A 15324-nucleotide genomic window follows, 5' to 3' on the forward strand; every position below is an offset into this window, starting at 1 on the left:
CTAATGCTCATACTTGACCTCTGGTGGCCTGGTAGTAAAAGCTCACTGCCAATCTAAAGGCAGGCAGTCCAAATCCACCAGCTGTTCGGTGAGAGAAAGACAGGCAGTCTCCTCCTGTATCATTTACAGCCTCTGAAAAGTCAATGCAGGGTTAGCTATCAGTTGGTTCCGGCTTGATGATAATGAATTGAGTCTGCTGAATGCTCATAACAAACCTCTGGGGATTGAAGGGGAGCTCTGCAGTGTACTGTGATTAAGTCTAGAGTCTGGCAGCAAAACCAGGACCTGTGTGCCCTGACTGTGTCTACTGCTCCTTCGATTAACTCTGAGCCTGTAAATCTTCTGTTCTCTCTGCCCTGAGTGGAGACTCAAGGCTGGAAGGGCATGTTCCACAAGCCACAGGGCATCTTCGATGTGGTGGGCTATCTTGATGCTCCTAGGATATGTGTGCAAAGGCTCTCGGAGGCATGCTCTGTTGTTTTTTGAGGAGTGACACTTTAGCATGAGGCACCCTGACTTAGAGCACCCACTGCAAGCACAGCTCCCGGTGTGGACAGCTGCAGCCACTGGTAGAACTGGGGGGAGTGCCACACAGCTGAGCACGGAGACTCCTACCTCCACACAGAGGGCCTGGAGCCAGCAGAGCAGTGAAGGAGCTCAGGAGACCCCCACAGCTGAGCACTGGGACTCGACCACCACACAGAGGGCCTGGAGCCAGCACATCATTGCTGCAGAAGGGAAGGGAGCACAGGGAGCTGAAGACAGCTCTGACAGCCCCTTCTAGGGAAACGCCCAGTCTAGTTCCTGTACTGAGAATAGTTAGTCAGCTGAAGGTCTCCCTGGTGGACAAGGACCCCTTGAGGTTTGCTTTGATTCTTTACCCCAGACACAAAGGTGTTTCCAGTTTCTGAAGGAGCCAGGTCCAAGCATAGGACATCAGCCGCATGTCCATGGAAGCTCTGCAGTAGCTGCCCACTCTCCACATCCCACAAAGCACACGTCCCGTCACCACTCGCTGTCAGGATCTGAAAGGACAGCAGAGGTGTGGTCATCATTTGTTACCAGCTCCCTCACCTGGACCCATGGTGACCTCATGCACAACAGAGTGGCCTGGTCCTATACCATCCCATGACTGGCTGTGGACTGGACCACTGTGTCCATAGGGTTTTCACTGGCTGATTTTCAAAGTAGACAACCAGCATCTTCTTCTGAGTCCACCTTCACTTAGAAGCTCCACCGAAGCCTGTTCACCATCACAGCAGTGCACAAGTCTCCGCTGACAGACAGACGGGTGGTGACTGTGCTTGAGGGGCACTCTCCACAGAGGGAACTGAACCCAGAAGTCATAACTGTGACTCCTACAACTGTCCCGTTACCATCACAGGGAACACCAGATTACACGGAAAAGATACTTCAGCCACACTTCACTCAGTCTGGTTTCAAAGCACAGAAATATTTCTCCCGTATTGAGAAATGAAAAAGCTCTGCACCTGCCTGGCTCCTAAGAAGTGCTCTGTGAATGGCACCCTGGCTGGTTCAACATGCAGCCAAGTCCACCTGTCAGACTTTAAGATGCACACAAGTCACCCAGGACTTCCCACTAAATGCTAAGCTTCTAGGTGATGTTCAGGCTGGTCTCTGGACCACACCTGGAGCAGCAAGAATCTCAACAACACTTGGTTTAGTCTTTTAATGTGGTATGTTTCCCCCAGGACAGTGCTGCTCTTGGTGTTCTCTGGGTCACTGAGTTATTCTGGGGACTCTTGCTCCCACAGATTCAAGCATTCGCTTATGCCAGTAATGGCCAGGCGCTTGGGTTTCCAGAAGGTCATGTCTTGGTCTCTGCTCTCCTGGAGCTCAGTTTAACAAGGTTAGAAGGATGAACTTAAAGCAACAGAGAATTCCTGTTACAGTGATAAATAATTCTGGAACCAAGAAAAAATAACCTAGGTGCTTGCTATAGGAAATATCCGCTCCTGGAAGAAAAGACAGAGTCAACTAAATTGATATACTTGCCAAGGCTAATAGTTTGCTCACAGTATTAGTTTCCTGTGACTGCTGTTATAAATCATCACAAACTCATGGGTTTAATAAGTCTGGAAACCAACCAGAAGTTCAATATCAAGTTTCCCTGGGCTGAAATGATGGTGTTGTCAGGGCCACACTTCAGAGGCTCAAGGGCAGAATCTGTTTCTTGCTTCTCTATCAATCTCTCTTGCCAGGATATCCAGGCATACCTAAAATATAGTGGTAGGTTCAATTCTAGACCTCAGCAATAAAGTGACTACTGCAACAAAGCAAATGTTTTTGGTTTTGCAGGGCAAGAGTTAAGTTTGTACTAGATTGTAGTTTATTGTTGTTATGTGCCACTGAGTCACCTGTGACTCATAGAGACCCTATGTACAATAGTTCTGAACCCTTCCCTATCCTGAGCCAGTCTGTCTCCAAGTAATCAGTCACTGTGTCAATCCATCTCACCCAAGGTCTTCCTCTCCTGGCCTGTCCCTCCATCCTTCCAAGAATGATGGTCTTTTCCAAGTACTGGTCCCTCCTAGCTGCATGCCCAAAGGATGTGAGCTGGAGCTTCAAAATCCTTGCCTCCAAGGAGCAGACTGGTTTTACCCTCTCCAGAACAGACCTGTTTTTTTGTCCCCCCACAGTCCATGGTATGTATGTTCAAGACTCTTCTCCAGCACCATAACTTAAATGCATCAACTGTCATCCCCAGCTCCCTAATGGATAGCAAGTAAATTGAGACGACCATGTACTAGATCAGGTGCACCTTAGTCTCCAGACCAACATCACTGCTCTTTAGAACTTTAGAGAGGTCCCTGATAGATTTTCCTAACACAATTCATCTTTTGCTTTCCTGACTGATGGTGCCAAGAATGTGGATTGTGGAGCCGAGCAAGCTGAAATTGTTAACAACCTCAATCTCTTCTCCATTTATCATGGTGCTGCTGATTGGCCCAATGTTAAGAATTTTTGTCTTCTTGATACTGAGCTTCAGTCCATATTGAAGACTACACTTCTGCAGCCAACACTTCAGGTCCTCTTCAGTTTTAGCAAGCAAGGTTGTATCATCTGCATAACACAGATTGTTGATAAGTCTTCCTCCAATCCTGATGCCACACACCTCCTCATTAAGTCGGGCCTCCCAAATGATCTCTTCTGCATATAGATTGAAAAATTATGGTGGGTGACAAGATATATCCCTGATACGCTCTTTCCTGATTTTGAACCATGCAGTGTTTGCTTGCTCTGTTCTGAGGACTGTTTCCTCATCCAGGTTTAGGTGTCAAATGAACACAATCAAGTGTTCTGGGATTCCCATTCTCCTCAAGGTTAGCCACAATTTATTGTGATCTACACAGTCACATACCTTTACATAGTCAATGAAGCACAGACAGATCTTCCTCTGGCACTCTGCTTTCAGCCAAGATTCATCTGACATTGGTGACAATGTCTCTGGTGCCAGGGCCTCTTTTAAACCCAGTTTACATTTCTGGTAGTTCTCTGTTAATGTACTGTTCCAGTAGTTTTTGGCTAACCTTCAGCAAGATTTTGCTTGCGTGTGGTATTACTGTTAATGTTTGATAATTTCCACATTCTGTCAGATCACCCTGTTTTGGAATGGGACTAAATATGGATCTCTTCCAATCTGTTGGCTGGTAATTGTCCTCCAGAGCTCTTATCACACAGAAGGGTACATACTGACTTGCTAACCCAAAAGTCAGTAGTTCAAACCTAGCAGGTGCTCTATGAGATAAAGATGCAGCCTATTTCCACATTAAAGTTTGGAAGCCTGACGAAGGGTTACAATCAGTTAGATTGTAATAAATAGGGGGTTTGTTGTTGTTGTTGTTATGTGCCGTCGAGTCGCCTGCGACTCATAGCGACCCTATGTACAACATCCCTAAACTCTGCTCTCTCCTGTGCCAATCGCACTGTCTCTGACACTCCCATCCCAATTATCCCAGTCACTGAATCAATCTACCTCATAGAGGGCCTTCTCCTCCTGCGCTGTCCCTCCATCCTCCCAAGCATGATGTCCCTCTCCAAGGACCGGTCTCTCCTCACAACCTGTCCAAAGTATGTTAGATGGAGCCTCAGAATCCTTGCCTCCAAGGAGCCACCTGGTTTAACCCTTTCCAGGACAAATCTGTTTGTATTCCTAGCAGTCCATGGTATTCTCAATACTCTTCTCCAGCACCACAGCTCAAAGGCATCAATTCTCCTTCTATCCTCCTTGGTCATTGTCCAACTCTCTGATGCATGACAAGCGATTGCGAAGACCATAACCAGTATCAGATGCACCTTAGTCTCCAGAGAGACACCATTGCTCTTCAGTACTTTGGAGAGGTCCGTAACAGCAGACTTTCCCATGGCAATGCGCCTTTTAATTTCCTGGCTGCTGGTGCCAAGACTGCTGACTGTGGAGCCAAGCAAACTAAAGCTGTGTACAATCTCAATCTCTTCACCATCCATCCTGATGCTGCCAATTGGTCCAGTGGTGAGAATCTTTGTCTTCTTGACATTGAGCCTCAATCCATATTGTAGGCTGCAGTCCTTGACACTCTGCAGCAGGCGCTTCAGGTCCTCTTCAGTTTCAGCAAGCAGGGTTGTGTCATCCGCATAATGCAGGTTGTTGATAAATTGTCCACCAATCTTGACCCCACATTTCTCCTCATAGAGCCCAGCCTCCCAGATAATCTGTTCTGCATATAGGTTGAAAAGGTATGGAGATAGGATGCATCCCTGGCGTACGCCCTTCCCAATTTTGAACCATGCAGTGTTCCCTTGCTCTGTTCTGACGACTGCCTCCTGGTCCAAGTATAAGTTTCGCAGTTTTCTGGGATTCCCATTCTTCTCAGAGTCAGCCATAGTTTGTTATGATCTACACAGTCAAATGCCTTTGCATAGTCAATGAAATAGGGGGTAGGGTTGTAGAATATGTGCAATACAATCACAAAAAAGTCTGAAATGTTGTGAATATTACCAAAATGTGACACAGAGACATGATGTGAGCATATGCTATTGGGAAAATGGCACCCTGAGCCTTATTCCATCCGTCTGTGAAAAGCACCATAAAATGAAGTACAGTAAAGCAAGCTTTGCCAGCAGTTTCCAGCCCCTCCCTCACCAAGTCAATCACAGGATTTTCAGTATGGTGTGTGGTTTATCTCAGCTGTATCAAACACAGATAGACTTAACTTTCCCTCTTCTGATTTTATCAAAATAATAATAGAAAGCAGGGAAAAGCATCCTCTCACAAGGCAACTCCCCTGTAGAGAGCTTCAGAGAGCTCTTCAGCTCTGTAAGATGTGCACTGTTCTAGAGTAGACCGACCCAGACCACAGCCACTGATTTACCTGCATGTCTGAGTTGGTGAAGCTGCAGGCAGACAGGTAGTTGGTATGCATGGCAACGGACTTCTTTTTGGCAGCCATGTTTTCATTTTTGTCGAAAGTCAGTGGGTACACAGAACACTTATTATCCAAACCACTAGCACAGAAAGAAAGAAAGAAATGCCAAATGTTAATACAGGCAATCAGATGTCTTGTAGCCTTTCTTATTCACAAAGAGCCTCTGAATCAACATTTCAGAAAATTTTCCCTTAGCAAGATCACATACTGTAACCTATCTCCCAACTTACAGTCTCCAATCTCTAAGAACACTGAGAGACTAAATTATACAATGAACATCCAGATCACCAATACAGCATTCTGTCACATTTGCCAAACTTTCTCTGAACCATGCGGATGCAAATTTCAGACATGACATTTACTCCTAAATACGTCAATGTGCAAATTTACATCTCCTAAAAATAAGAATACTCTCATATAGCTTCTCATTATCACAGCTGAGAGAATTAACAGTAAGTCTATAATACCTTCTAGGAAGTCAGCCATATTCAATTCCCAGAAATCCGGGCTAATCAAGGATCATATATTGCATTCTTATATCAAAGGGTTTTTTTAATACTAGTTTTTTCAAATACATTGTTTTTGAGAACAGATTCTTCCAATTTCCCTCACTCCCCACCCATCAAATTATACAACCCTATGATGAATCCCTCCTCTCCCTGCACATCCTCATCCCTCTAGAACAGACCCTTGATCTATTATTGCTCCTGATGGTGACTTGGAGGAGATTTTAGGTCACTTGTCCTTTAGATGACACTTACTGCTGTATTGTTTCTCTTTTCATTGGGGGAGTTCTGGTGGGGTAGTCTGTAGGCAGTTTCCTACAAAGATCGACCCTCTCTGGTGGCTTGAATCCATGAGCCACTCACAGGGAAAAAGATGGGCACTTTCCTCTCTCGTGATTTGCTACCTCAAATATCTGCAATGAGTTGATTCTGACTCAATGACAATGAGTTTTAGTAGTCTTTAAATTTTTTTTAAACTGTGCTTTTAACTAAACTTTATAGAAAGGATGGGTTTTCATTCATTCGCTGATGCATATTTTCCTCCCTCCTCCCCCAACTCACTTTGTGATTCACTTCTTGTTGCAGATTGTTAACTGTCATATGTATAATGCCTAGTCATACATTTCTTTTCAGACAGTCCTTTCCTTCATCTGTTCCAGTGCCTATTCACTCTTTTCCTGGTCTCCCGTCCCCTTGCCAATCCTATTTTATAACAGCAATGCTATGCTGTGCTTATCCTTTTGTGACTGAGATGTTTCACATGTTTCACACAGCATAATGCCTTCCAGACTTACCCATGTTGTGTAGTGTTTTACAAATTCATTGTTTTTAGTGCTGCGTAATATTCCGCTGTGTGGATGTACCATTTCTATCCATTTGCTTATTGATGGGACCTTGAGATGCTTCCATTTTTTCATGATTGTGACTAACACAGCAATAAACTTGAGTGTGCATACAACTGCTTGCATTATGGCTCCTGCTTCTTTAGTGTATAGTCCGAGTAATGGAATAGTTGGGTCAAATGGTACTTCTCTTTCCAACAGTTTGAGAAAACCAGACTGCCTTCCCTGGTGGTTGTACCATTTTACATTTCAACCAGCAGTGAATGAGAGTTCTAATCTCTCCACATCCTTGCCAGCATTTGTTGTTTGTTGGCCTGTTGAACGTCACTAGTGTTGCTGGAGAGATCAAAGGTTTTAAGTTCTCTTTTCATTGTGGCATGTATATAAGTAGCAAAACATCTGCCATTTCAACAATCTTCATATGTACAGTTAGTTGTTGCTGTGTGCCATCAAGCTGGAACTGACCCATAGCTGACTCTCCAGTGGGTTTTTGAAGACAGTTAATTACATGAGAGGAGAGTGCTCATTTTTCTCCCACGAAGTAGCTAGTGGACTTGAACTGTATACACTGTGGTTGTCAGTGCAACTCCTTACCACTAAATCATGTTTCCTGTGGTATGAAAGGCTAAAATCTAGCATCTTTGTATGTCTCAGTTGTAAGGAGCTCTGGTGGTGCAGTCGATAGTGTACTGGGCTGCTCACCAAAAGGCTGCGAATCTCCAGCAGTTCAAATCCACCAGCAGCTCTGAGGAAAAAGGAATAAACAGTCTCCTCCTTTTACACTTTTAAGCCTCAGAAATTGGACGGAAGACTCCCTAAGTTGGAAGTATACAACATGAGGACAGGGGGTTGAGTTTTGAGGCACTCTGGTGGTGCAGTGTATTGCATATTGCACTGCAAACCAAAATATCAGTGGTTCAAATTCAACAGCTCCTCTGTGGGAGAAAGATGGGCAGTCTCCTCTTGTAAAGATTTACAGCCTCGGTCAGAAACCTGAAAGAGAATCACTGGGACTCAGCACTGACTTGAGAGCAGTGAGTCTGATCTTTGATTTTTTCTTGCTTCACTTCACATGGCTTATGACAGCTGTGGGGCCACTATTCCTGTACTGATGGTGATTATCTGAAGAAGGTGATGACTGCCGGCTTTCTCCATTGTGAAAGTGCCTATCTCCCTTCATAATCAGTAGTTACCTGTGGTCTGATGCTTTCAGATCATTAGGCTAACCTGGTCTCCAAGAACTTTTTGTACAATGGTTTTTGTAGGATTACTGTTGCTTGAATCAAGTATCACTTTCCCAAAACCAAATCTACTGCTGTCAAGTCAATTCTGACTCATCGTGATGCTATAGGGCAGACTTGTTATGTGCCATCGAGTCGCCCATGACTCATAGTGACCCTAAGTACAAATAACTTTGAACTCTGCCCTATACTGAGCCAGTCTCATTGACTCCAACACATCAATGCCCCTTGCCCCAATTACAATTTCGAACCACCTCATTCAGGATCTTTCTCTCCTGCGCTGTCCCTCCAACCTTCCAAGCATGGTATCTTTCTCTAAGGACTGGTCCCTCTTGGCCACTTAGCCAAAGTATGTGAGATGGAGCTTCAAAATCCTTGCCTCTAAGGAGAAACTTAGTTTCACCCTCTCCAAGACAGCTCTACTTGTCTTCCTGGCAGTCTATGATATGTTCAATACTCTTCTCCAGTATCGTAACTTAAAAAGGCATGAATTTTTTGGTCATCCCTAGTCATTGTTCAGCTCTCTGATGCATAGCAAGTAATTGTGAAGACCATGGCCTGGATCAGGCACACCTTAGTCTCCAGACTAACATCATTGTTCTTTAGTACTTTGGAGAGGTCCCTGACAGTGGACTTCTCCAATGCAATTAATCTTTTGATTTTCTGACTGCTTATAGCAAGAGTGTTGATTGTGGAGCTGAGTAAATGAGAATTTTTGTTTTCTTGATGTTAAGCTTCAATCCATATTGAAGACTACAGTCCTTTACCTTCTGAAGAAAACACTTCAGGTCCTCCTCAGTTTCAGCAAGCAAGGTTGTATCATCTGCATAACACAGATTGTTGATGAGTCTTCCTCCAATCCTGATGCCACACACCTCCTCATTAAGTCCGGCCTCCCAAATGATCTGTTCTGCATATAGTTGAAAAAGTATATGGTGACAAGATGCACTGCTTTCTTGGTTTTGAACCATGAAGTATTTCCTTGCTCTGTTCTGTCGACTGCTTGCTGGTGCAACTAAAGGTTTCACATGAACACATGAGCTCTGGGATTCCCATTCTTCTCAAGGTTAAACACAATTTATTGTGACCCACACAGTTAAATACCTTTGCATAATCAATGAAACATAGATAGAGATTCCTCTGGTACTCTCTGCTTTCATCCAAGATTCATCTGCCGCAACCTCTTCAAAACCCAGCTTTCTGGTAGTTCTCTGTCAATGTTTCCAGTAGGTTTTGGATAATCTCCAGCAAGAATTTGCTTGTACGTGATATTTGTCATACTGTTTGATAATTTCTACACTCTGTCAGATCACCTTTTTTTTTTATAGGAGTAAGTATAGACCTCTTCCATTCAGTTGACCAGGTGGTTGTCCTCCAGATTTCTTGGTACGACTTGGTTAGCACATCCAGGGCAGCATCTATTTGTTGAAATATGTCAATTGGTATTCCAACAATTCCTGAGGCCTTATTTTTTGCCCATACTTTCAGAGAAGCTTGAACTTCCTCCTTCGTCACCATTACCAAAATGAACTGGCTGACACAGAAGAATTTCATGATAGGACAGAGTAGAACTGCCCTATTGGCTTTCCAAGGCTGTAAATCTTTACAAAAGCCGACCACCACATCTTTCTCTCATGAAACTGCTGGTTCTCTCATAGAACTGTCAGCCTTTTAAGCTAGTAGCAAGTGCTTAAGCATGATTCCACCAACTCAAATTAACACCACTGGGTTGGAACGGACTTATAGGTGACTCTCCAGTGTTTTCTGAGGTTGTAAACTGTAGGGGAGGATATGGACCATCTTTCTGCCGAGGAGCTGCTGGTGGATTTGAACCACCAGAGAGGTGTGACTTTTGAGTTAGCAGTGCAACTTGACACAAACTATGTCACTTCACCACCAGGACTCCTTAAAAATCATTTCAGGGGTGAAAATGGTGATTTTTCCAGTGTGAGAATTCCTCCTGCATTTGTCATCTGGTATTTCTGCATAAAAACCCTTCTTCCTTTCTCCCAGTACCACAGCACTGGGGCCTTTTCTTTCCTTCTTCAATTGTCTTATCACTCATTGCTAAAATTGGAGGTTCATATTGTCCCAATTGTCAGCAGCAGAAGCCTTTCTAAGCTAGCTCCTGTTTCCTCTTGATATGACCCCACTGGTCCTTGAGCATTTCCTTGCTTTCTGGAATAATAACCAAAAATTCACTTCATTCTCTTTCTTACTCCAAGGATCCCAGTTTCCTGTTAGTGAGAAATAAGATACAGAATGATAGTTATTGTTGCTGTGGCTTAGTGGTAAGGAATTATGCTGCCAACTCAAAAGATGTGGTTTGAATCTGCCCACTGGAAAGGTGACTTATAGGTGGCCATCTAGTGGGCTTTCAGAGACAGTAAATCTCACAGGAGATTACCTATCATTCTCCATGGTGGAGCTGGCAGATTCGAACTGTGTAATTTAGGACTGGCAATGTAACTCCTTACCACTAAGCCACCAGAGCTCCTCTGTTTTGCAGTCCCAGGGAACCTAGAGAATCTTTTTGCATTCTCACCTACTTGGGGGTGCAGGTTTGTCCTTGGGTTTTATTTTCTGTTAATTAGTGTTGGCAAATTTGGGTACAGCTCATGTGACTGAAAATTACTTGGACAATGAACAAGCAAGTGGTGGGACCAGAGTGGGAGTTGGTCTTCCTTGAATGTTTAACTTGAGCTGTGTCCTTCCCACTCTGAAGGTTCCAAGGAACTTGCCTGTATCTCTGCTGGATGTTTACAATGTAAAGTCACAAAGTCAGAGCTGGGAAGCATTATTTTAAAATTACCACAAAAGTTTCAAATTAACCACAGCTGTTCTCAAAAGTTCTATGAAGGTATGAGTATATTTATGTTATCTGCCTTGGGTTGATTCCAGCTCATAGCAACCCTGTGTGTGCCCAAGTAGATCTGTATTCCATACAGTTTTCAAGGCTGTGACCCTTCAGAAGCAGACCTCCTGGTCTGATTTCCAAGAAGACTCCAGTTGGGTTTGAACTGCTAAGAGTAGTTGAATGACTGTGCTACCCAAGGCCTCCTCTTCAGAGCTGGAGAAACGGTGCTATTGTTTGAGAATGTAGTATTCCAAAGTTTCGTTTTGATGATCATCCCTTGAATGTTTTAAAAACATGCTTTCACAAATATTCACAACTTAAACTTCAATTACTGTGGTTCTCAATCAGAGGGGCAGCCAGTACAGGTAATGACCTCCCACCATGTGTCAGGACCCAGGGGACTGGATGAATAAGACACCAGCCATCCCTCCTCTCTGAACCCTGTCTGCACTGGGACATCTCATTGGAAAGCTGTAAGCTCAGTCTGTGGGAAAGTGTCTCTTCCTTCCACCGTGTTCCAGTTAAGCAGACTGGAAACCAAACTCCCCTCTATGGGGTCCATTACGGCTCCTGAGGAGCCTCCACTGGGACTGTGAGGCTGTATGTTCCTGCAGGAGCACACTGCTTCAGCTTTCCTCCCACAGAGCAGCTGAACTGCTGACCCTTCAGTTAGCAACCCAACATATCATGCACCACTCAGCACCACGGCTCCTCTGGGTTCCACGTAATAAGGGTTAAAATAAGAAAGAGCCTATAGCATCATTTCCTAACTACTATTAAGACACTGTAATTTAGAACTAGCTATGGAGGCAAGGATTCTGGGGCTTTGTCTAACATACTTTGGACATGGTAAGGAGAGACAGGTCTTTAGAGAGGGACATCATGCTGGGTAGAGTAGAGGGACAGCGCAGGAGGGGAAGACCCTCTATGAGGTGGATTGATTCAGTGACTGGAGTAATCGGGATGGGTGTGTCAGAGGCAATGAGATTGGCACAGGATAGAGCAGGGTTTAGGGCTGTTGTACCTAGGGTTGCTATGAGTCGTAAACGACTCGACGGCACATAACAACAACAACAACAACATCTCCATATTGGATATTATTGTTGATGTTGGGTGCCATTGAGTTTCCTATGACTCATAGCAACCCTGTCAACCACAGATCTTGCCCTATGCTGGCAACACATCTCTGATGTGTTCAAGTCTATTCTTAAAGCCACTGTGTCAATTCACCTAGTAGGGGCATCTTCCTCTTTTTTTCTGACCTTTTGATGTCCTTTTCCAAGGTCTGGATCCTCCTAACAATGTACCCAATGTATATGAGACAAAGTTTCACCATGCTTTTCTCTCAGGAGCACCCTGGCTGCACTTTGTCCATGACGGACTTGTCTGTTCTTTTGGCCGTCTATGGGATATTCAGTGCTCTTCTCCAACACCAGAGCTCAAAGGTGTCAATTCTTCTATCATTGTTGTTCATTGCCTAACTTTCAGATGCATAGGAAGTAACTGAAAACATCATGATTTGGACCAGGCACACATTAGTTTTTAAACTTACATCCTTGATCTTTAGAACTTTGGAGAGGTCCTAGACAGCATATTTTCATAATGTGATATGTCTTTTGATTTCTTGACTGTGAGGACCAAGGGTGTTGATTGTGGATCCAAGTAAAATGAAATTGGTGACAATTTAAATCTTTTCTCCATCTACCATGATGGGCCTATTGGCTCAGTAGTGAGGACTTTTGTTTGCTTGAAGTTGAAGTGTAATCCATATTGAAGGCTTCGACCTTTTGAAGCAAGTGTTTCAAGTCTTCTTCACTGGATACTGAGAAAAAGATATGTAACCCATCAAACTCTTTGCATTTGCCAAAATCACACCCATTTGGAAACACAGAGTTTGCTGGTTTTTAGAAATGTAAAGTGTCACACACAGAGAGAGAAATACACTAGAAGCCTAATGGGTAAGGAGCTTCACTGCCAACCCAAAGACAGGTGGTTCAAATCTATCAGCAGGTCTACAGGAGAAAGGTGGGCAGTCTACTCCCCTGGATTTATAGTCTCTGAAAATACACTGGAGGGTCAGTTATAAGTCACTTCCGATTTGAGAATACATAGCGACAATAGCTTTTCAAAGTACAGGGGGCAGAGATGAAACTTAACACTATTGTTGTTCTAGATCTTTGATGCTTATTCTTCTTTGGTAAAGTTTAGACAGGAGTTTAACATGTTACTTGAAAAGTAAACACAAGTCATGACAAATTCGTGTTTGCTTGTCTTTGGCAGTAGAGAAACACTTTCCAGTTAATCGTGGATCAGAACGGCCGCAGCAGCCCTTACTCACCCACAGGCAATGGCGCATCCTGACGGGGCGTAAGCGCACGCCATCACCCACGTGCAGGGCATGGTGACTGCGTGCTCCTGAAACACAACACACACTGTTCACACAGTGAATGAGAGGTGCAGCTGCACAAGAGTCAACATTACCCCTTTTCAAAATAATATCTCCAAAGTGGTTTTCATTATTAGCTCAAAGGAAAGTGGCATGTGGTAGAGAAACTCCTGCTTGAGGCTGAGGAGGGGGTGCAAGCCCTCCCCACCGCTGCACGTTGGTTCCTGACTCACAGCAACCACAAAGGACAGAGCAGAAGGGCGTTGTACAACTGCTGCGGCTGTAAATCCTGATGGAAGCAGACACCCTCACTTTCCTTTGATGGAATGACTAGGGGGTTAATCTCATATACTTTGGGCATGTTGCAAGGAGAGTCTCTTCCTTGAAGAGGAGCATCATGTTTGGAAAGGTGGAGGATTAGTGAAAGAGAGGAAGACCCTCAATGAGATGGACGGACCCAGGGACTGGGGAAACGGCTTCATGTGTATTACAGGTGATGAGAATAGCACATAACAGGACAGGGCTCAGATCTATGACATAAAGAGTTGCTATAGGTCAAACGTGCCTCGAAGGCACCTAACAACTACAACAGTGGCTTCAAACTGCTGACCGAGTAGTTCACAGGTAGTCCAATGTTTAACCCACTGAATCACCAGTGTTCCTCTGGAAGGGTTTCAGCCTGCCTTGCGTCAATCACACTGCATGTTATGTATTCTGAAAGTTAAAAACAACTGCTGGCAAAAATAAATCACCAAAACCCAACAATCATAAAAATCAAACAAAAAACAAAAGAAAAAGAAAAAAAGTCTTCCAAACCAAGAAAAGCATGACCCTATCTTAGTGTATACCTCCTCTTTAATATTAGAGATGAACACGAGGCTCCTGAGGAAGCGCGGGTGGCGCGGTGGCTAAGTAGTTGCTGTCTCCTGGGACAAAGCTGGACAATCTGCTTCCATGCAACCTACTGCCACTGGAAGGTCAGCCATGATTCACTTCCAACTCAACGGCAGTGAGCAGAGTTCCTCCTTTTAAGAGAGATGTCTGAATCTCCTTTCAGATACAGATTTTACCACTAGCTGCTCCATGAGAGAAAGTTTCCCCTGTTTTCATAATGCATTCTTGAATGGCTTTTTACATACACATGACAAATCTGTTTAACTGTAAGAGCCTTCCTTAACTGTGGATCCCAAATCAATTCCTGGGAAGATGTGGGAAGGGCTGCGGAGGATGTCTTGAGTCCCGCTCTTGGTTAAGAGAGAAACCATAAAATGGAAGTATAAGAACTGAGATAATAATAGTCCTGGGCCTTTGGCTAGTAATCAGGACCCAAATCCTCCTGCATGAAGATAAAAAACAACAAAAGTCATATTTCATAACACTTAAGCCTGTGGTCTTAATTTATTGAGAGACTTGGGTCATGACCTCAATTCTGATATAAACAAGATGTGTCATCTCCCCTAAGCCAACTATTTCTTCTCAGTTCTCCGCTTTCTGTGAGAAAATTAGCCTACAAGTCTATTCACACGCTAATCTTCTTACCTGTTATGAATGAAGAAGTAATGGCCCCAGTGCTCTCTACCAAAATTGTGTTTTCATTCACAGTCTCATGGCCTCTTAGATGCCAAAATATTATGTCTTTGCTTTGGGAAATGAGTTCAAGGAGGTCTCTTACAACAAAGGGCATCCCAAATGTCATTCCTTACAAGTAGAGGCTACATTGCCTGCTTGGGGCCCTGTGGTGACCACCTGGCTCTCCAGAGTCAGACCGTCCACGCTCTACGTCATAAATGGAAGCAGCAGAACTCCATGGAGTCCAGAAAATGTCCAGAGATGCTAGGAAAGGAGGAGGCTTCCAAGGAGATGACTTAGATGAAAGCCCTTTGCACACTGTTGTTATTTTCACTATTGCTCAGAGCTACAAGTATTCAATTCCACAAAACGGCTCTAGCTCTATGTTGATCATCTAACATACATTGTGGTATCCATCAGCTTTGATTTCACTACATGATTAGGGCATGACCCTGAAATACGATGTGTATAAACACACCATTTTGGGATTGGTCAGT

At 44.0% G+C, this 15324-nt stretch overlaps 1 protein-coding gene across 1 annotated transcript in view; it reads right to left on the reverse strand.

The window, feature by feature from the left end:
• The window catches only part of GNB5 (guanine nucleotide binding protein (G protein), beta 5), a 65949-nt gene that overhangs the window by 16763 nt on the left and 33862 nt on the right, over nucleotides 1–15324 (reverse strand). Inside the window, exons 4-6 of the mRNA XM_006898248.1 lie at nucleotides 13211–13287; nucleotides 5373–5505; nucleotides 882–1025 (exon numbers count right to left, since the gene is read on the reverse strand). Of these exons, the coding sequence (XP_006898310.1) occupies nucleotides 882–1025; nucleotides 5373–5505; nucleotides 13211–13287 (354 nt within the window). The remainder of the gene's footprint in view (nucleotides 1–881; nucleotides 1026–5372; nucleotides 5506–13210; nucleotides 13288–15324) is intronic.

This window comes from Elephantulus edwardii, unplaced genomic scaffold (assembly GCF_000299155.1).
Source record: "Elephantulus edwardii isolate Elephantulus edwardi_28Jun2011 unplaced genomic scaffold, EleEdw1.0 scaffold00225, whole genome shotgun sequence".
Taxonomy (NCBI): Eukaryota; Metazoa; Chordata; class Mammalia; order Macroscelidea; family Macroscelididae; genus Elephantulus; species Elephantulus edwardii.